General features: G+C 36.9%; 7 protein-coding genes across 7 annotated transcripts; 4 read left to right on the forward strand and 3 right to left on the reverse strand.

Annotated features, from left to right (window-relative positions):
• Nucleotides 1-19: 19 nt before the first annotated feature.
• On the reverse strand, nt 20-1560 carry LOC128877890 (histone H2A-like). Its single transcript, XM_054125531.1, has one exon. It carries the CDS (start codon nt 1507-1509, stop codon nt 1135-1137), a length of 375 nt encoding a protein of 124 aa, XP_053981506.1. The 5' UTR covers nt 1510-1560; the 3' UTR covers nt 20-1134.
• A 160-nt stretch (nt 1561-1720) lies between these two features.
• Nucleotides 1721-3009, forward strand: LOC128877900 (histone H2B). Its single transcript, XM_054125543.1, has one exon. It carries the CDS (start codon nt 1774-1776, stop codon nt 2143-2145), a length of 372 nt encoding a protein of 123 aa, XP_053981518.1. The 5' UTR covers nt 1721-1773; the 3' UTR covers nt 2146-3009.
• Nucleotides 3010-4790: 1781 nt separating this feature from the next.
• On the forward strand, nt 4791-6323 carry LOC128877860 (histone H1-III-like). Its single transcript, XM_054125465.1, has one exon. It carries the CDS (start codon nt 4883-4885, stop codon nt 5543-5545), a length of 663 nt encoding a protein of 220 aa, XP_053981440.1. The 5' UTR covers nt 4791-4882; the 3' UTR covers nt 5546-6323.
• A 964-nt stretch (nt 6324-7287) lies between these two features.
• On the forward strand, nt 7288-7764 carry LOC128877908 (histone H2B). The gene has a single exon (XM_054125555.1). The coding sequence runs from the start codon at nt 7341-7343 to the stop codon at nt 7710-7712; it is 372 nt and encodes a 123-aa protein (XP_053981530.1). The 5' UTR covers nt 7288-7340; the 3' UTR covers nt 7713-7764.
• Nucleotides 7765-8802: 1038 nt separating this feature from the next.
• On the reverse strand, nt 8803-9396 carry LOC128877915 (histone H4). The gene has a single exon (XM_054125569.1). The coding sequence runs from the start codon at nt 9237-9239 to the stop codon at nt 8928-8930; it is 312 nt and encodes a 103-aa protein (XP_053981544.1). The 5' UTR covers nt 9240-9396; the 3' UTR covers nt 8803-8927.
• On the forward strand, nt 9277-10522 carry LOC128877865 (histone H3-like). The gene has a single exon (XM_054125479.1). The coding sequence runs from the start codon at nt 9277-9279 to the stop codon at nt 9898-9900; it is 624 nt and encodes a 207-aa protein (XP_053981454.1). The 3' UTR covers nt 9901-10522.
• Nucleotides 10523-10650: 128 nt separating this feature from the next.
• On the reverse strand, nt 10651-16149 carry LOC128877825 (uncharacterized). The gene is made up of 3 exons (XM_054125409.1): nt 11978-16149; nt 11616-11897; nt 10651-11539 (listed from the first exon to the last, which is right to left on the reverse strand). Exons 1-3 carry the CDS (start codon nt 15985-15987, stop codon nt 10960-10962), a joined length of 4872 nt encoding a protein of 1623 aa, XP_053981384.1. The 5' UTR covers nt 15988-16149; the 3' UTR covers nt 10651-10959.
• Nucleotides 16150-16274: the final 125 nt, after the last annotated feature.

Consider the following 16274-nt stretch of genomic DNA (forward strand, 5'->3'; position numbering starts at 1 on the left):
AGCTCTGCTGTTATGGCTTTGCAAGAAGCCAGCGAAGCTTACCTCGTCGGTTTGTTCGAAGATACCAACCTGTGCGCAATTCACGCAAAGAGAGTAACGATTATGCCAAAGGACATCCAGTTGGCTCGTCGTATTCGAGGAGAGAGAGCTTAAACATTTTTTTTTTTTTTTTTTTTTGTGGTAAACGGCCCTTTTTAGGGCCACCAATTCAATTACAATGTATAATATCCTGATGTTTCAACTTTTTACAAGTTCGTATTCAACGAATGCCTTTAGTCTTCCATTGATTTAAGAAAGTAAACGAGGGTTAGCTTGTCCTTTTATATCCGTCTTTTATGACCTGATCTGTAATAAGGTTTAGGACATAAACGTCTCCAAAGCATTCAGATCTGGATTTCTATTAACTTCTAATATTACTAATTCTATAACAAGAAAATGGTAGAAATTTTGTATTTGAAAAAATTATACATAAATCTTGGGTTGGGCTGGATGGGATTTATCTGTCCTTGGAAACAACGTGATTCTCTCGCTATTCGTCCACGAAGGTGCGCTTATCTAAATCGTTCCTATAAAACCAATGTTAGTATATGTATACGTTCTATCGATAAATTTGTAGAAAGGGATAAGAGCCCACTGATTTCACGTTAACTAATGTTCACACACATAATTCACAGAACAACGAGGTGGCGTCGACGTGAGTAGACCTTTGTATTATATGGTAGGGACCCTTCATCGGATGGTATATACAGAAACAGGTTTTGTACAATTCCGGTTAGAATTCGGCGCAGCTTTGTGGGGAACCGGCGAAAGAATCTTTTATGTACAGAAACACGACCCTCGGCGCGTACAATGGGCTGAAGCATCTGCTAGGCCAGCTGGCTCGTAATGTGGGGTTGTTCACGAACCTGGACTGTAATCTATATCGAAAAACTCGAAATAATCATGAGAATAGTATTACGAATACATTATTAAATAAAAATTATTTAAGGAATTCTTATTAGATTATATTAACTATTTAAAATAACTATCTGTACTAGTATCTAAAATTATTCAATGTTTTTGAGGTAGGTAATATTTCCTTCGTTTGTAAGTATTTTGTGGCCCTAAAAAGGGCCATTTGTATTAATGTGATAGTTAAGCTTTCTTTTCGGTCTTCTTCGGCAACAAGACAGCTTGAATGTTCGGCAATACACCACCTTGAGCGATGGTTACACCAGACAACAATTTGTTCAACTCCTCGTCATTACGGATGGCGAGTTGGAGATGCCTCGGAATGATTCTAGTCTTCTTGTTATCACGAGCAGCATTTCCAGCCAATTCTAATACTTCAGCGGCCAAGTATTCCATGACAGCAGCAAGATAGACTGGTGCTCCTGCACCAACACGTTCAGCGTAATTTCCTTTTCGCAGAAGTCGATGTATACGACCAACAGGGAATTGAAGACCAGCTCTATTAGAACGGGACTTTGACTTTCCCTTTGCTTTACCACCTTTGCCACGTCCAGACATTTTTAGCGAACTGAAGAAGTAAACTCGAAACGAACAGTACGGTGTACTCCACAGAAATGATGCTCTGACACGAATATGCTTCGCTTATATACCCATTCAGCGTTGCGCCACGCAACCAATGACGGCGCAGCTCGAACGTGATTGGCGCGCCGGTACTAGCACGTTTCACGATATATATGGGGCGTCACCGGTGGCTCAGCACTCAGTATCGAGTTCTCGCTCCAGTAATACGCACGTTACGTTTATTACGAAGAGTATTTGAAGATGCCACCGAAAGCAAGCGGAAAAGCTGTGAAGAAGGCTGGTAAAGCCCAGAAGAACATCAGCAAGACCGACAAGAAGAAGAAGAGGAGGAGGAAGGAGAGCTATGCTATCTACATCTACAAAGTCTTGAAGCAAGTCCATCCTGACACCGGAATCTCCAGCAAGGCTATGAGCATCATGAACAGCTTCGTCAATGATGTCTTCGAACGCATTGCTGCCGAAGCTTCCCGATTGGCTCATTACAACAAACGATCGACCATCACATCTCGGGAGATCCAGACTGCTGTGAGGCTTTTGCTACCTGGTGAATTAGCCAAGCACGCTGTTTCAGAAGGAACCAAGGCAGTCACCAAGTACACCAGCTCCAAGTAAACGCTTTAGCGTTATTAGATTAATCGGCCCTTTTCAGGGCCAACAAATTTCTAAAAACAAGAAACAACCTCTGTTCAATAATCTGTTTATTGAAGTTCGTGAATGATTAAAACTAACTCGAAATTTCAGAAATACGTAACAATCTTTAAAAATAGTTGTAAAATCGAAACCATTGTATGGGTGTTTTTCGCGGTGTTTTGCTACTACTTGACTTGCGCAGTACATTGCAATATTGTAAGGTGTCGCGATCAATTATATACATAAGTGAATTAAATATTTTCAATTTTAGTCGTGTATTCTATTAATCATATTGAAAAAATTGCACTATAGATAGGTGAAGTTTCTTTTAGAATAATTATTGAAATTCGTACACAAGCAGAAAGGATAACGTTTATACAAAACTATCAAGCCTCTGAATAGCTGACGATAAACAACTACGATAGCAAAATGTAAAGCGTCATAGTTAAATATCGATTTATGTTGAGAATAATTGATACTGTGACCTTAGTATTGTACTATACTCAGAAATTTCTAACGTATTCAACAATGAACAACACGATTATTGTGAAAGTTTCTTGCTCGGCTAGTTCATTGCGAATGCTTCCTGTGAAATACAATAGTATGACTATAGTTTGGAAAGAAAGCAATCACGGGCTCATATTTTAATGCTGGTTTTTATCCATATAATCAGTCAAATATAATGTTAATGTTTAACCAATGATTTTAGAAGCATCTTGCATAATACATGCTTTGCAAGGGTTATAATCGAAACATTACATAAGTACTATAACCTATAACAACGGTTCTATGTAACAGCGTTCTCACATACAATTCTTATTTCACAAATATATATGTTGTAGTCGACTTAAATCTTTTACAGTTCAGAAAAGAAAATTGCATTGTGTGTTAATACACACCTTCATAATTAGGTATAAAATATAATACTAGGGACATTGAACCGAGTGCAGTTAAAAATCTTTATGATCTTCACCATGGATTCTTACAACCTATGGTCGGTGTCAGGCACACACAACGTCGCCCCAATAACGCCTAAGGGACAATGTTCATTTGGCAGTGTTAAAAAATTATTCGTAGAGTATTTATTTAATAGTGACGTTTAATTTACTATAAATTGTCATTGTAGAATATCATGACACTGTTCTGTACTATAGATGGAGCAACTGTTGGTAATCGCCAACAATTCCGATTGGTAGATCCGAGAAATACCTATATAGGGAATTTTACGATGTCCAGGATCAAAGACACTAGTAATTAATAGTTCCTATTTGTTACGCCAGGTGTCGTGACTCGCAGGATTCATGAACCTCTCATACTTTAATTTGTTTCTATTATGCAGAGTTATAATGGACAAACAGTAATAAGCATCACTCGGTAACTTTTTCAATATGATTTAATATTTACAGAATATTCACATATTTTGTAACTACTCGATCCTTTCTGGATCTTTTCCTGATAAAGCGAAAGGTTTACATCGAATGTAAGAAATGTAAAATTAAGAATCTAGGAGATCCATTTTCATCTGATATGTATGTAATATATTGTACAACTTTCTTGCAAACCACTAATAGCAACATGTTGATGTATAAATTATTGAAACGATCAGGGTTTCTGTCACCTGCTTACATATGTGGCCATTTCCAAGAAGATAAATACAACAATATTGAGAAAGGCTAAAATTAAAATAAATAACGGCTTCTAATCGTTCAAATACTTAAATAATCTATACGAAAAAATTGGTACGGGACACAATACAAGAAACGATTTTAATAATACTCGCAAGAAAAGTCTTTTCTGTATGCGACTGATTGAAGTTTTTGATTCGAGGTGATCTCATAATTTAAAAAAAAAATAATCTTAATTTATAATAAAAATGCAATACCAAGCAATATAATCAGAACGATATTACAAAAATATTGCTAAATCCTTATTCATCTTCCTTGTTCTGTACTGTAGACTTTCCTATACATCATATTTTGCTTTCGATGAAAGCACATCAAATAGGAACTGTTACATACGAACCGAATACAATAAATGTATTCAAAAAAATATTATAACTCTACAAAATGTATGAAAATCACATTCGAAAAGTATGAAACGAATGTTTAACGTGTTCACGATAATTGATTTTAATCCAACGACAGAACGTTCCGTGGTTTAAATCGCGCATCACCAGTCGGTGAAATGTTAACGGAGTTTTCTCCACATCTGATACAAAGATCGTATGAATGACGGTGTGTAAATCAGCATCGGTGCCTCTAGTTCGATTTTCAATACTATCATTGATCGTGTTTACGAGTAATTACGTAGATTTTTAACTTTTTCTACGCGATGTACTATCGCTGCAAAAAGACGGTCGTCACTATCTGGCGCGATATACGGCCTCAGGAAGGGAATACGGGCGAAAACTAAACCACAATTAAAACTAGACACACGCAGCTAAATTTCCATGGGTCGGGTATTCGTTAATACGAATTCAACGAGGAGAAATAAACGTCGAAATAGAAGGTTCGTTTACCGGTTGGTCGGTGTCAAGGAATTGCGGCGTCCGACATATTGGATCAGTCTCTCTCCATGGTCCGTGCCCGAGAAAGAACCTCCGCGCTCCCGGGTGCAAAAATATACTCACTCCAGCAATCGCATTCGAGTCGCTCGAGCTGTTTAAAGTCACTTTCCGTTGTACGTTTATCAGAGATTGTTTGATCTTTGTTGAGAGAGAATGGACGAAAAAAACGCATCCGCAAACACATCCGTCGAAATGGGTGAGAGCAATTCAGCAACGGCAGCGAAGAAGCCAGCGAAAAGCAAGTCGAAGGCACAACGTGCGAAAGCATCTCATCCACCGACTTCGGAAATGGTCAACGCCGCCATTAAGGAATTGAAAGACCGAAAAGGATCGTCTGTCCAGGCCATCAAGAAGTTTATCGCCTCCACTTACAAGGTTGACGGAGAAAAATTTGCTCCGTTCATCAAGCGATACTTGAAAGCCGCCGTAACATCTGGTGCCGTCGTACAGACCAAGGGCAAGGGAGCTTCTGGGTCCTTCAAGCTATCAGCTGGAAAACCGTCGGAGACTTTAAAGACTAAGAAGGAACTGCGTTCACCGAAGAAAGCCGAGGTGAAGAAGGTCGAGAAGAAGACCGTGGCAAAGAAAGTCGCCCCCGTGAAGAAGCCAGCAGCTAAGAAACCAGTAGAAAAGAAGGCAGCCGCAGTGAAGAAAACCGCAGCGAAAGCAGCGGCAACTAAAGCGAAGACTGCCACAGAAGCTAAGAACATGTCCAAGTCGAGGAAGACCGCCAAAGCTCCTGCAGCGAAGACCAGGACTCCTAAGCCGAAGAAGACCGCTACATCGAAATCGGTCAAGGCTCCAGCAAAGAAATAATTGCGCTCTGCAATAACAACATTCAAACATAAATGGCCCTTTTCAGGGCCACCACATTCTTACCACGTAGAACTACCCACTGCCTCTTTCTTTCTAGGTATCAAATGCATCCTTGCAAAGTATAAATGTTCATAATTTTAAATTATCGTGCTAAATTGCAAAATTATTTTGCGTTGTACGAAGAAAGTACTTTATTACGAAGATGAACATCTTAATTTTAAATAGTTCACTACAGCTGAACAGACTCCGACATATATCATATACCTGCCTGAACAATTAATGACTAGCGACCAGAGTAGACAACATTTTCTTGGAATTCTAGTGTAACGAACATTAAGGAAAAGTAACGAACAGTTCTTAAATATTTCTTATTTATTAATCGAAATTTATGTTTAAACAAGAATTTTATCCGTTTGCGGTAATGAATGAAAAAGTAACGAACAGTTCTTCGATATTTCTTATTTATTAAAAGAAATTTATGTTTAACACGTTGATCGCCACGTCACCCATATATGGGCGACAGTGCTTTTCACTGAAAAACGAAAACTATTAATTCTGAAAGTTAAGTGTCACAGAAAATGAATTTAAATAAAATACTTGGATTTTGATGAAGTTACAGAACTAAATACCAAAATAAATGTTTCATTACGCAGCTTTCGATAGTCTGTAAACAAAATTTAAACACGGTAGAAATTTTCAAGAGTTTTAGTCTGGCAGTGAACGTGTTAAACAAGAATTTGATCCATTTACTTATCGAAAGACGAAAGACTGTTTCACGTTTAGAGAAATGCGTAGCAAGTATAGCGGTCAGGGTCGGAAGTACCTGAGGGCCGTAAACTAACGGTTCTTCGCATCTGGGTGGCAGTTTCCCACAAATGCGCTTTCTAAACGTCGCGGTAATAACCCCTGTTTGCAAGTGTGATCTGTCGATAGGTCCTACTGCAACTTAAGAGCTTACAAAGTCTTCGTTAGCTTCAATTCGCACGCATAAGATGCACAGAATGGGATAAGGTCCTATTAGAACTACTGATTTTGTAATGCTTTATCATAGAATACGCGTTATACGTTGATAATGCGTATTACACGTTGCGAATAAATCATTATACAACGTTCATATATTAGGTTGTCCCAAAAGTTTCTTTCGTTTTATTAATAATTAATTCATACACAATATTTTATGTTTTATGTTACATTACAAAATTGTGTACAATTCATTTCGCTCCATTACTGTTACAGCAACAATGTCTAAGAAATTAGATTGTCTATTTATAGAAACACTGCTACACAAAACAATTGAATGCAACTCACGAAAGAAACTTTTAGGACAACCTAATACATCTCTGGTTGTATGTTTTTGACTTCTCTTAGTAGCTGGGAAATCTGCGTCGTATATTGTTATTTAGTGTGAGTGTTACCATTAGATTAAACTAGTGTAGTTTTAGTAAAGGGAAAGTTGTTACTTTCTCTTTGATAATTGTTCTGGGAAAATGCTTACTTATATTTGACGTGTGGTTGTTCAAAAAGGTCATTCTAGGAGCTGATGGCAATAAAATCAATTTTTAGACACTAGGTTTTGTAATTCTTGAATGCTTAGTTCGATGCGCAATCGAACGACGCCGGATTTACGGCTGCGAGGGCCAGTAGATGGTCTGGAGCGCGAGCTCGAACGTGATTGGTCGACCGGCGCTCCCCCTTTTCGCTATAAATACCGGCTCGCGCCGGCGTCAAAATCATTCTATCTGCATCCTTCGTGAAGTTCAGAGCTCTCGTGCGTTTTTGAATCTGATTCTAAACCATGCCACCCAAGGCAAGCGGAAAGGCTGTGAAGAAGGCTGGTAAAGCCCAGAAGAACATCAGCAAGACCGACAAGAAGAAGAAGAGGAGGAGGAAGGAGAGCTATGCTATCTACATCTACAAAGTCTTGAAGCAAGTCCATCCTGACACCGGAATCTCCAGCAAGGCTATGAGCATCATGAACAGCTTCGTCAATGATGTCTTCGAACGCATTGCTGCCGAAGCTTCCCGATTGGCTCATTACAACAAACGATCGACCATCACATCTCGGGAGATCCAGACTGCTGTGAGGCTTTTGCTACCTGGTGAATTAGCCAAGCACGCTGTTTCAGAAGGAACCAAGGCAGTCACCAAGTATACCAGCTCCAAGTAAACGCTTTAGCGTTATTAGATTAAACGGCCCTTTTTAGGGCCAACAATTTTCTCGATACGTGGAAAATATTCTGGTTTCTAGAATTGAATTTCTAAGAATTTTATAATAATATTAATCCTGATCCTTGATAAGAATATTTAATTAAAATTTCATTATTGTATTACAAAACAAAAATGGCTTGCTGTGGTCATCTTTAACTTATAAAAAACAAACAGAATGTTCAGATTTTTGTGAGCACTCTCAGTTTGAACGGAGTCTTACCTACAAACTACGGATATGAAATGGATTATTTGCATTATTGTATGTTGTTATTATTTTATATTTTGTATAATATAGATGTTATATAAAATTATACGCTTCTTGAAAGAGTATTCTTTGAACGCATATGAATTTTTGAAAATAGTAAGATTGTGAAATAGGGTTTAGAACACTAAACCTATCAAAGTCGGTTTTCAAACTTTTGTGTACAGTTTTTATATTCAATATACAATTGTTACATTAATTATTCACTTTAGATCCCCGTAAAATATTCTTGCATTGAAAAAAGTGTTTTTAAGTTATCCTGTCATAGTTAAGAATGATCCTCGTTTCATGCTGTAGAACATGAGGTAACAAATTTTAGGTTAGGGTCGAAGACGCCGACTTATGGTTCTGAGTTCGTCTTTACTTCGTATAGAATAGACATTGTATGTAAGCGTCGACCCGTGTGGAAGGTCTGTCGTCGTTTGGGAAACGGTGGTAACCGATAGCTGGATGCGTGACGAATTCTAAGAGTCACGGATGTTATGGTTAAGGCCATAAAGGTCTGATGCGCCTCTTTTGGCGGTGGCCGACAGAGTCGGGTCTCGTGACTCGACGTCATAGTGCTGCATAGCGCGTACGAAGATATAAGGGCGTTCTCGAAGGATCTGGCCATGGAGTTCGGTTGGCGTTTTATCTTTTGGTAAGAGGAGTGTGAGGAATCGCATGGCACTTACTCCAAAACTTTAGTTGAACGAGCATCATGGAATTACAAACTATAATTTTAACATGTAATTAAAACAGAACTTCAACACTACACGTATCATGTTAGAAATATCAAAGAGTAATTCAGTTGGTAAGTACAACAATTGGTTAAATTTTTACCAATAGAATGTTATTAAAACAGAGGGTTCCTTGTTTAAAATATTTGGTGGCCCTGAAAAGGGCCGTTTGTGTAGACTTTTTGAGTAGCGTTTAACCGCCAAAGCCGTACAGAGTTCTTCCTTGACGCTTCAATGCGTACACGACATCCATAGCAGTCACAGTCTTCCTTTTGGCGTGCTCGGTGTAAGTTACAGCGTCACGAATAACGTTCTCAAGGAACACCTTCAGTACACCTCGAGTTTCTTCGTAGATCAAACCAGAAATACGCTTCACACCGCCACGACGAGCCAGACGACGGATGGCAGGCTTTGTGATACCCTGGATGTTATCACGCAGAACCTTCCTATGACGCTTTGCTCCTCCTTTTCCCAATCCTTTTCCTCCCTTTCCGCGACCAGTCATGATTCAGTTGGTATACTCTTAGTAAGCGAACGTCTGAATGCAAAACTCGAATGATGCTCTCACCGGCCGGAGTCGCGTTTTTATAGCGTGCCCGTTGCAGTACCCCCACCCGCCGGCACCCAGCCAATCAGAAGCATCCAGCGCGCGCCGTAACAGCATAAATACCGGTCTCTCTCGGAGCGAAGCTCATTTTTCGTTGTGTATTCGATACGTACTGTTCGGTTTATTTCCGTTCTATTGTATAGACGCAATGGCTCGTACTAAGCAAACCGCTCGTAAATCTACCGGTGGAAAGGCTCCACGAAAACAGTTGGCAACCAAGGCTGCTCGTAAGAGTGCCCCTGCTACTGGAGGAGTGAAGAAACCTCATCGCTACAGGCCCGGAACTGTCGCTCTTCGTGAAATTCGAAGATACCAAAAGAGCACGGAACTTTTGATCCGTAAATTGCCTTTCCAACGTCTCGTCAGAGAAATTGCTCAAGATTTCAAGACCGATCTTCGATTCCAAAGCTCTGCTGTTATGGCTTTGCAAGAAGCCAGCGAAGCTTACCTCGTTGGTTTGTTCGAAGATACCAACCTGTGCGCAATTCACGCAAAGAGAGTGACGATTATGCCAAAGGACATCCAGTTGGCTCGTCGTATTCGAGGAGAAAGAGCGTAAATACTCTTATGTAACAAACGGCCCTTTTCAGGGCCAAAAATATCTTCTAACGTAAAGCATACCCTTGGATAGTTCTAGGATTACATAGTTATATCGAGTACTTTTTTAAAGATAAGAAGCCTTAACCATAACATCCGTGACTCTTAGAATTCGTCACGCACCCAGCTATCTGTTACCACCGTTTCCCAAACGACGACAGACCTTGCACACTGGTCGACGCTAACATACAATTTCTATTCCATACGAAGTAAGCACGAACTCAGAACCATCAGTCGGCGTCTTCGAACCTAACCTAAAATTTCTTACTTCATGTTCTACAGCTTTCAATTTGAAAACTTAGTGAGTCTTTCATTTTAAATCTTTAAAATGGTATATTCGCAGCTGCTCGCCCCCCTCACCGCGCCTCGCGGAACTACTCGATCCGCTCGACGTGCGCGAGAGGGAGAGAGACGACGAATTACAACGATCACCGAGTCCTTGTCTTAACCGTTCGCGACAAATCGTGTCTTCGTACACAAAGCCGAACAGTTAAAATTTAATATACTTAGTGACGCCATCGGTGGCAAATCGCCCAAGTTTGTTGAGAAATAGTTCCAGTTTTTCACCGCTAGAAATTTTCGATTCTCATTTTATTAGTCAGTCTGTCCATCGCAAGATGGCTACCGATTTTCGTACAAATAGCATGCTTGAATCTTTTGAACTTTCAAAACGAAATAAAACAATGGGGCGGTTAAATAAATAATACATCGATCTATTTATACACATATATTCCGATATATTGACTGAAAAATTATATACAAAATATTAGAGGGTTTATATATTTTAAACGTAACATAAAATTACATAATTTCGTAATAAATATTGCGACTTATACTACTTTGTATATCCTACGGAAGTCTTGTGATTAAAAATTCTTATATTAAAAAGTTTGTATGTATATGTTTGTTTTTATATGTCACTATACAATCGTATATCATAAAAATACTTTAAAATACAGTAGTATTCGAGGCGTTGTCAAACTTTCAAAGGAGCGAACTTAGTCTTCATATCTACGTATTATTAAATACCTTCAACTTCATCGAACAAGGCATTCTTCAATCTTTCCTCAAATAAGGAACTCTGTTGTTGATGTGCCTTTAGACGATCTTCGATCTGTTTTGAGATATAATGTACTTCCATTACTTGACTTTGACTGTTTTCACAAAATTCTGCTAATGGTTCAAGTTTGAAGTCATTTTCTAGAGATTTATGTATTTTTCGTTTTTTTATAATTGGTTCGCTAATATTGTTTTCTTTTCCGTTTTTCTGCTCAGTTTCTTGCATACTAAGTTCGTTCGGTACAATCGTGTATTCAGTTAATAAGTTAGATTTCAACCACCATGGTAAAGTTCGAAAGTGTTTTATGTGATTCTTGTTGTAAACCACTTTCAAATCTCTGTCAATAAGATGTGCCTTTCTTTTTACAATATATAATAGAACATCGACGAAGTTCGATACATTCGAAATATCAGATGTAAAAAATAAATGACTTAATATATTACAGGATACTTCGTTACTGTTAGCATTGAGCAATGCTTCTTGACAGTAATTGGTTATGCTTTGATAAAGTGTGCTACTGTCATTTATTGGCCATGAGTATCTGGAATAAGTAGAAATTAATTTAATTAAATTCATACATGCGTATGCACATGCGTATTCAATGCATAAATACTTACTTCCATTGAGGCAATTTAAAACTAGACATCACTTTTTCCAATGTTGCCTTATAATCCTCTTTCTTCCAAGTATCATCAAAATACTCGTAACTGCATGGCATCATATACTGATTTTTGATAAATTTGTTAAATTCTGGAGCAAACTCGGTATACATGAAAGATTCTGGATCCAATATTATGTCTATTAGATGAGTAACTGCTTCATTATGTAAATCAATTATGAATTTGGGTTCCTTCAGAGCGTGTGATAATTTTTCATTAAAAGGTGAATCATCCAATATCCTGTAAAAATGTTGATTAAGCAAATTTTTAATAAAAGAAAAGTCCATGTAAATTAAATAGAATGTCATTGATTTAAATACCTTAGCCATAATTCTTCTGTTAAGCAAATATCATAAATGTTTTGTAAGTAATCCATTTCTAATGGATTTTTAGGTGATTTATTTATGGACAACCAAAGTACCGTACTTTGGATCAGATTTAAAATTGTTTTTTCAGTTAATTCCTTTTCGTACATACTCGTATATGTTGACAAATATCCTGCTTTCAATAATTTTTCTAGGATAGGAACAACTAGTTTATCTTGTGTTTCGCGATGTACATCACCGAAAACAATGAAAACAAGAGGTATAGGCATAAGTCTATCCCTTGACAATACAGCATTCATTAAACGTTTTATTACAAATTTAATGTCTTCAGCGGCATCTGCTATAAATAGGAGAGCATCCGATCCTATTAAGTTATGGTCACTAATCAGACCTTCAAAGTGTCTAATGCAAATATGTAAAGTTTCAACTTGATTCGACTGATACAGCTTTATAATAGGATCTGCAGTATAATCATCAGGATATAGATATTGATTCATTATTTTTTTGTGATGCCATAAAACTGGTTTATTATGTAAGTCTGGCCAAGAAATAACTAATTTCCAATAATAATTCGAATGCATATTTATTTGCAAACATTTCAAATTTTCTTTAATACCCATGTAAATTATAACTTCAATTGGTGCTAACAAATCGATATATGATTTTGTGGTTTTCTGTTTATCCCGTCTTTTACACATATTTTGTATAACTAGATCTTGGTCTTTAGAATATAATAATTTTGCGCATTGTTTACTAGAGAGTTTTTGCAGCCAGACAGGTGTACTATCTAATGCTTTTCTTTGCTGCTTCTTTTTCAATGCATTACATTTCCATATATTAAAATATTTTATAAACGTTCTATTTTTTATTCTCATTGATATTTCATGCAATTTTTGTTTATTGCCAATTTCTTCTTGTAAAATACTATCGCATATTTCGTGTGTAACTTCATTTAAAATTTGATTACTAATATCCTTGCATAATGTGTTACAAATATTTATTTTATTAATTTCCTCTCTTACTAATTCGGAACAATAAGCTTCCACAATTTCTGTCTGTAAAGTATTCAAAATTTCGTTTGCAGTTTCGTTGACGCGCTGCATGTTTTTAGCATTTGCTTGTTCTTTTAATTTTTCAGTTTTTACTTGTTCCGAAGTTTCAGTTTGCGCTTGTTCCATAGGTGCAGAAAATCTCTTTGTCTCTTTTATTTTATTATCCTTTGCTGCAGTCACAGTACTCGGGACATTTGATGATTTTGAAGCAGATTGAGTATTCGAGTACGTATTAGAAAATATCGTGGAAGGAGTAAGATTTCTCGTAAATATATTTCCCTGAGCAGCTCCAGAAAATATACTTTTATTTGTAGTTGTTGCAAATGGTGAAGCGACGCTATTGTATTGTGACGATTCAACTGGCTTAGAGAATATATTAGAAACGTTTGTAGTTATCGATGTATTATTGAACGCGTTAGATGAAGGCGAAGATTCGCTAGTTTTATTTAAATTTGGTACAATATTTTTTTGTTTTGATGTAAAACTAAATATATTTGTATCCTTTTGTTTTTCTACTTTTGGTTTTTGTATTACATTTACATTGATTTGAGATTCCTTGACTTGCATCTGAGGTTTGAAAGCGAAGGGAACAGTAGTATCAGATTTCATAGGTATGAAGGCATTTACATTGAGTTTGGTATCTGTAACTGGTTTAAACGAATCTGTATGATCAACAGTAATTACAGTTTCAGTTTTATTTCGATCTTTTTCGGATATTGTTACAGGCTCCTCAGTTTCTATTGTGTCTTCATCTATATACTCATATGGGTCGTTTAATTTACTAGTAACAGTTTTATTTTGATCTTCTGCATTAACTGAGTCAGGCATTAAATAACCACTTGAATCGAAACTGTTGTGTGGTTTGTGGTATTTGTAAGTCTTTTCTGGCATCTCTCCTGCTGCTATACATTCTCCAATAGATAGTTCTCTCATAGTCCTTTTGTACTCTATTACATTACAAGCTCTATTTTGTTTTATATTTAATACAGGCATGGTGAAATTTTGTCGATTCAGCAGTATATGTAGTTCATCCTTTGAAACATTTAAACCTATTTGCTCGCAGAAGTAAACAGCTTCATTTTCATCTTCAAAACCTAGAACATCTATCAGTTCGTATAGCGGATATGCCGTTGATGCAGTTCTGCAATAGGCTTTTACCATTACTGACAATGCCTTCAATCTTACTTGATTGAAATATCTAAGTAAGATGCACGCATTCAAATACGTCGTTTTTCGAACAAGTTTAAAAAATTTATAATAGTCATTCGAGTCCAGAGCAGAATATACGTCTAACGCAAATCGTACTTCCGGTGATTTTTGTATACTTTTTGGCAATCTTTGTAAATCCCACATAAAATTGCTATTATTCAAATTCAATAAAATAATATACGCTCGAAATTCAGGTTCATTCTTGCAATTAATTCCATTCACTCTCAAGTCATGGTACATGTACTTTAACGATTGTAAAGATTTTGTTAAATTATCGGAATTAATTCTTTTGTCAAAAATAGATGGTTCTTCTGCGCACAGCCGTTCGGAACATACTATGTGAAATCTAGCGCATTGTTCAACAAGCTCGACGCTATCAGGGCAACATAATTCTTGCTGTGTTATATCTTTTCGAATCCCTCTCGTTCTGTCCCATAAGAAATGATACCACTCTCCCAAATTTGTTCCCGGTTGATCGCATAGATTCGCTATTTCGTGAAGCAAGTAACTCATAGTCATTTTTAAAGATTTCACTGGTCTCAGTTCGTGAGCCATTGGTTCTTCCTGATCCGCAGAAGATCTGGAGTACTGTTTTACAGCAATCATATGATTTATTTTATATTCATTGCCTTCCTGTAATTCGTATAATGCTAATTGCCTTTTAGATTCACGCATTAAACGTTCTTTCTCAGGACACATATCAGGACAAGTGCCAATCATTACTCTAGCTGCTGCTAATGTGTGAGATTTAACTTGTCTCATTCGAATAAGTCGATCTCTCGCTTCTAATACCTTATATCTGTCTTCAGAAGTATATGCTGGTTGATGAATTATATTTTGTAGTTCCTCAAAGGTAGCATTAGGTAACAGATCCGATATTTGACTATCCGATTTAAGTTTCTCAGACTTTGCAGATCCTTTTTCCACTCTAGGTGTAGTCTTCAATGTACTTTTTGGTTGTAATACTTTATTTTTTTTAACCAAAGTCCCATCATTATTATCTCTGTAATTACTATGTAAGTTATATTCTAAATTCATCATAGCATCTAACTCTGATTTAATTTCTTCATCTGGTGATTTCAAAAAATTAGATACAAGATTTTTAGGGAACTCTTTTTTCTTTGTAGGAGATTTTGGTGATTGGCATAATTTAGACCACTGTACATTAAATTTCTTTCCTAAATATTCGCCGCTTTTACAGTAAGCAATATTTGCTTCTTTTTTGGTGGCATAAATCACAGTTATTATCTGTTTCTTAGGACGAATAGTTATTTTCAGAAGATTTCCAAACATCTGAAAATATTCCCTCGCTGCTGATTTTGTGAGTAACGACTGAGGTACATTTGTGCATATTATAGAATTTTCTGGATTGGTTTTAGTAACTTGCGATCTTGAATTCTTTTTGAATTGTTCAAACATCGCGGTATCTTTTAGTGCCTGAGCAAATACATTGACGGCTGGTTTATACGAGTGTCTGGATATTTTGGGTTTATATTCTTTACCGCTAATGCTTGACTTATAAATGGGTGTATTTTGAACGCTTGGCCGTGGCACTGCCGTTGGCGTAGCGAAAGTAAATACATTCTTCTTAATAACGGATTGATCAGATGACTGGTCCGAAGTAACCTCAAAATTAATAGCTTTCGGAGGACTGAGTATGTTCGGTTCAGAAAATACAAATGCTTTGGAAGTTACATTTTCAATTTGATCTGGATTTGCCTGCACATTTTCTTCGCGTTCCATTGTTTGCTTCCTTTTATTACAGTTTTACTCAATTACTAATGAAAACGTAATTCCATCTTCTATTAACACCTAACTGACTTTACTGAGCTTTACCCAGCTTTACCCTTTCCCGTTAACCATAAAGATGGTTATGGTAACCATGTGTGTAACCCCACAAAACCTGTATTATTACTGTATCGAATAAAATACTCCTGAAATAATATTCGTTTTTATTCTGACTTTTATAGCGAATGATTACAGATCACATGTTTACATAGGAATAATAAAATTTTATTTATTTTTACGAA

The sequence above is a fragment of the Hylaeus volcanicus genome, chromosome 1, assembly GCF_026283585.1.
Source record: "Hylaeus volcanicus isolate JK05 chromosome 1, UHH_iyHylVolc1.0_haploid, whole genome shotgun sequence".
Lineage (NCBI taxonomy): Eukaryota > Metazoa > Arthropoda > Insecta > Hymenoptera > Colletidae > Hylaeus > Hylaeus volcanicus.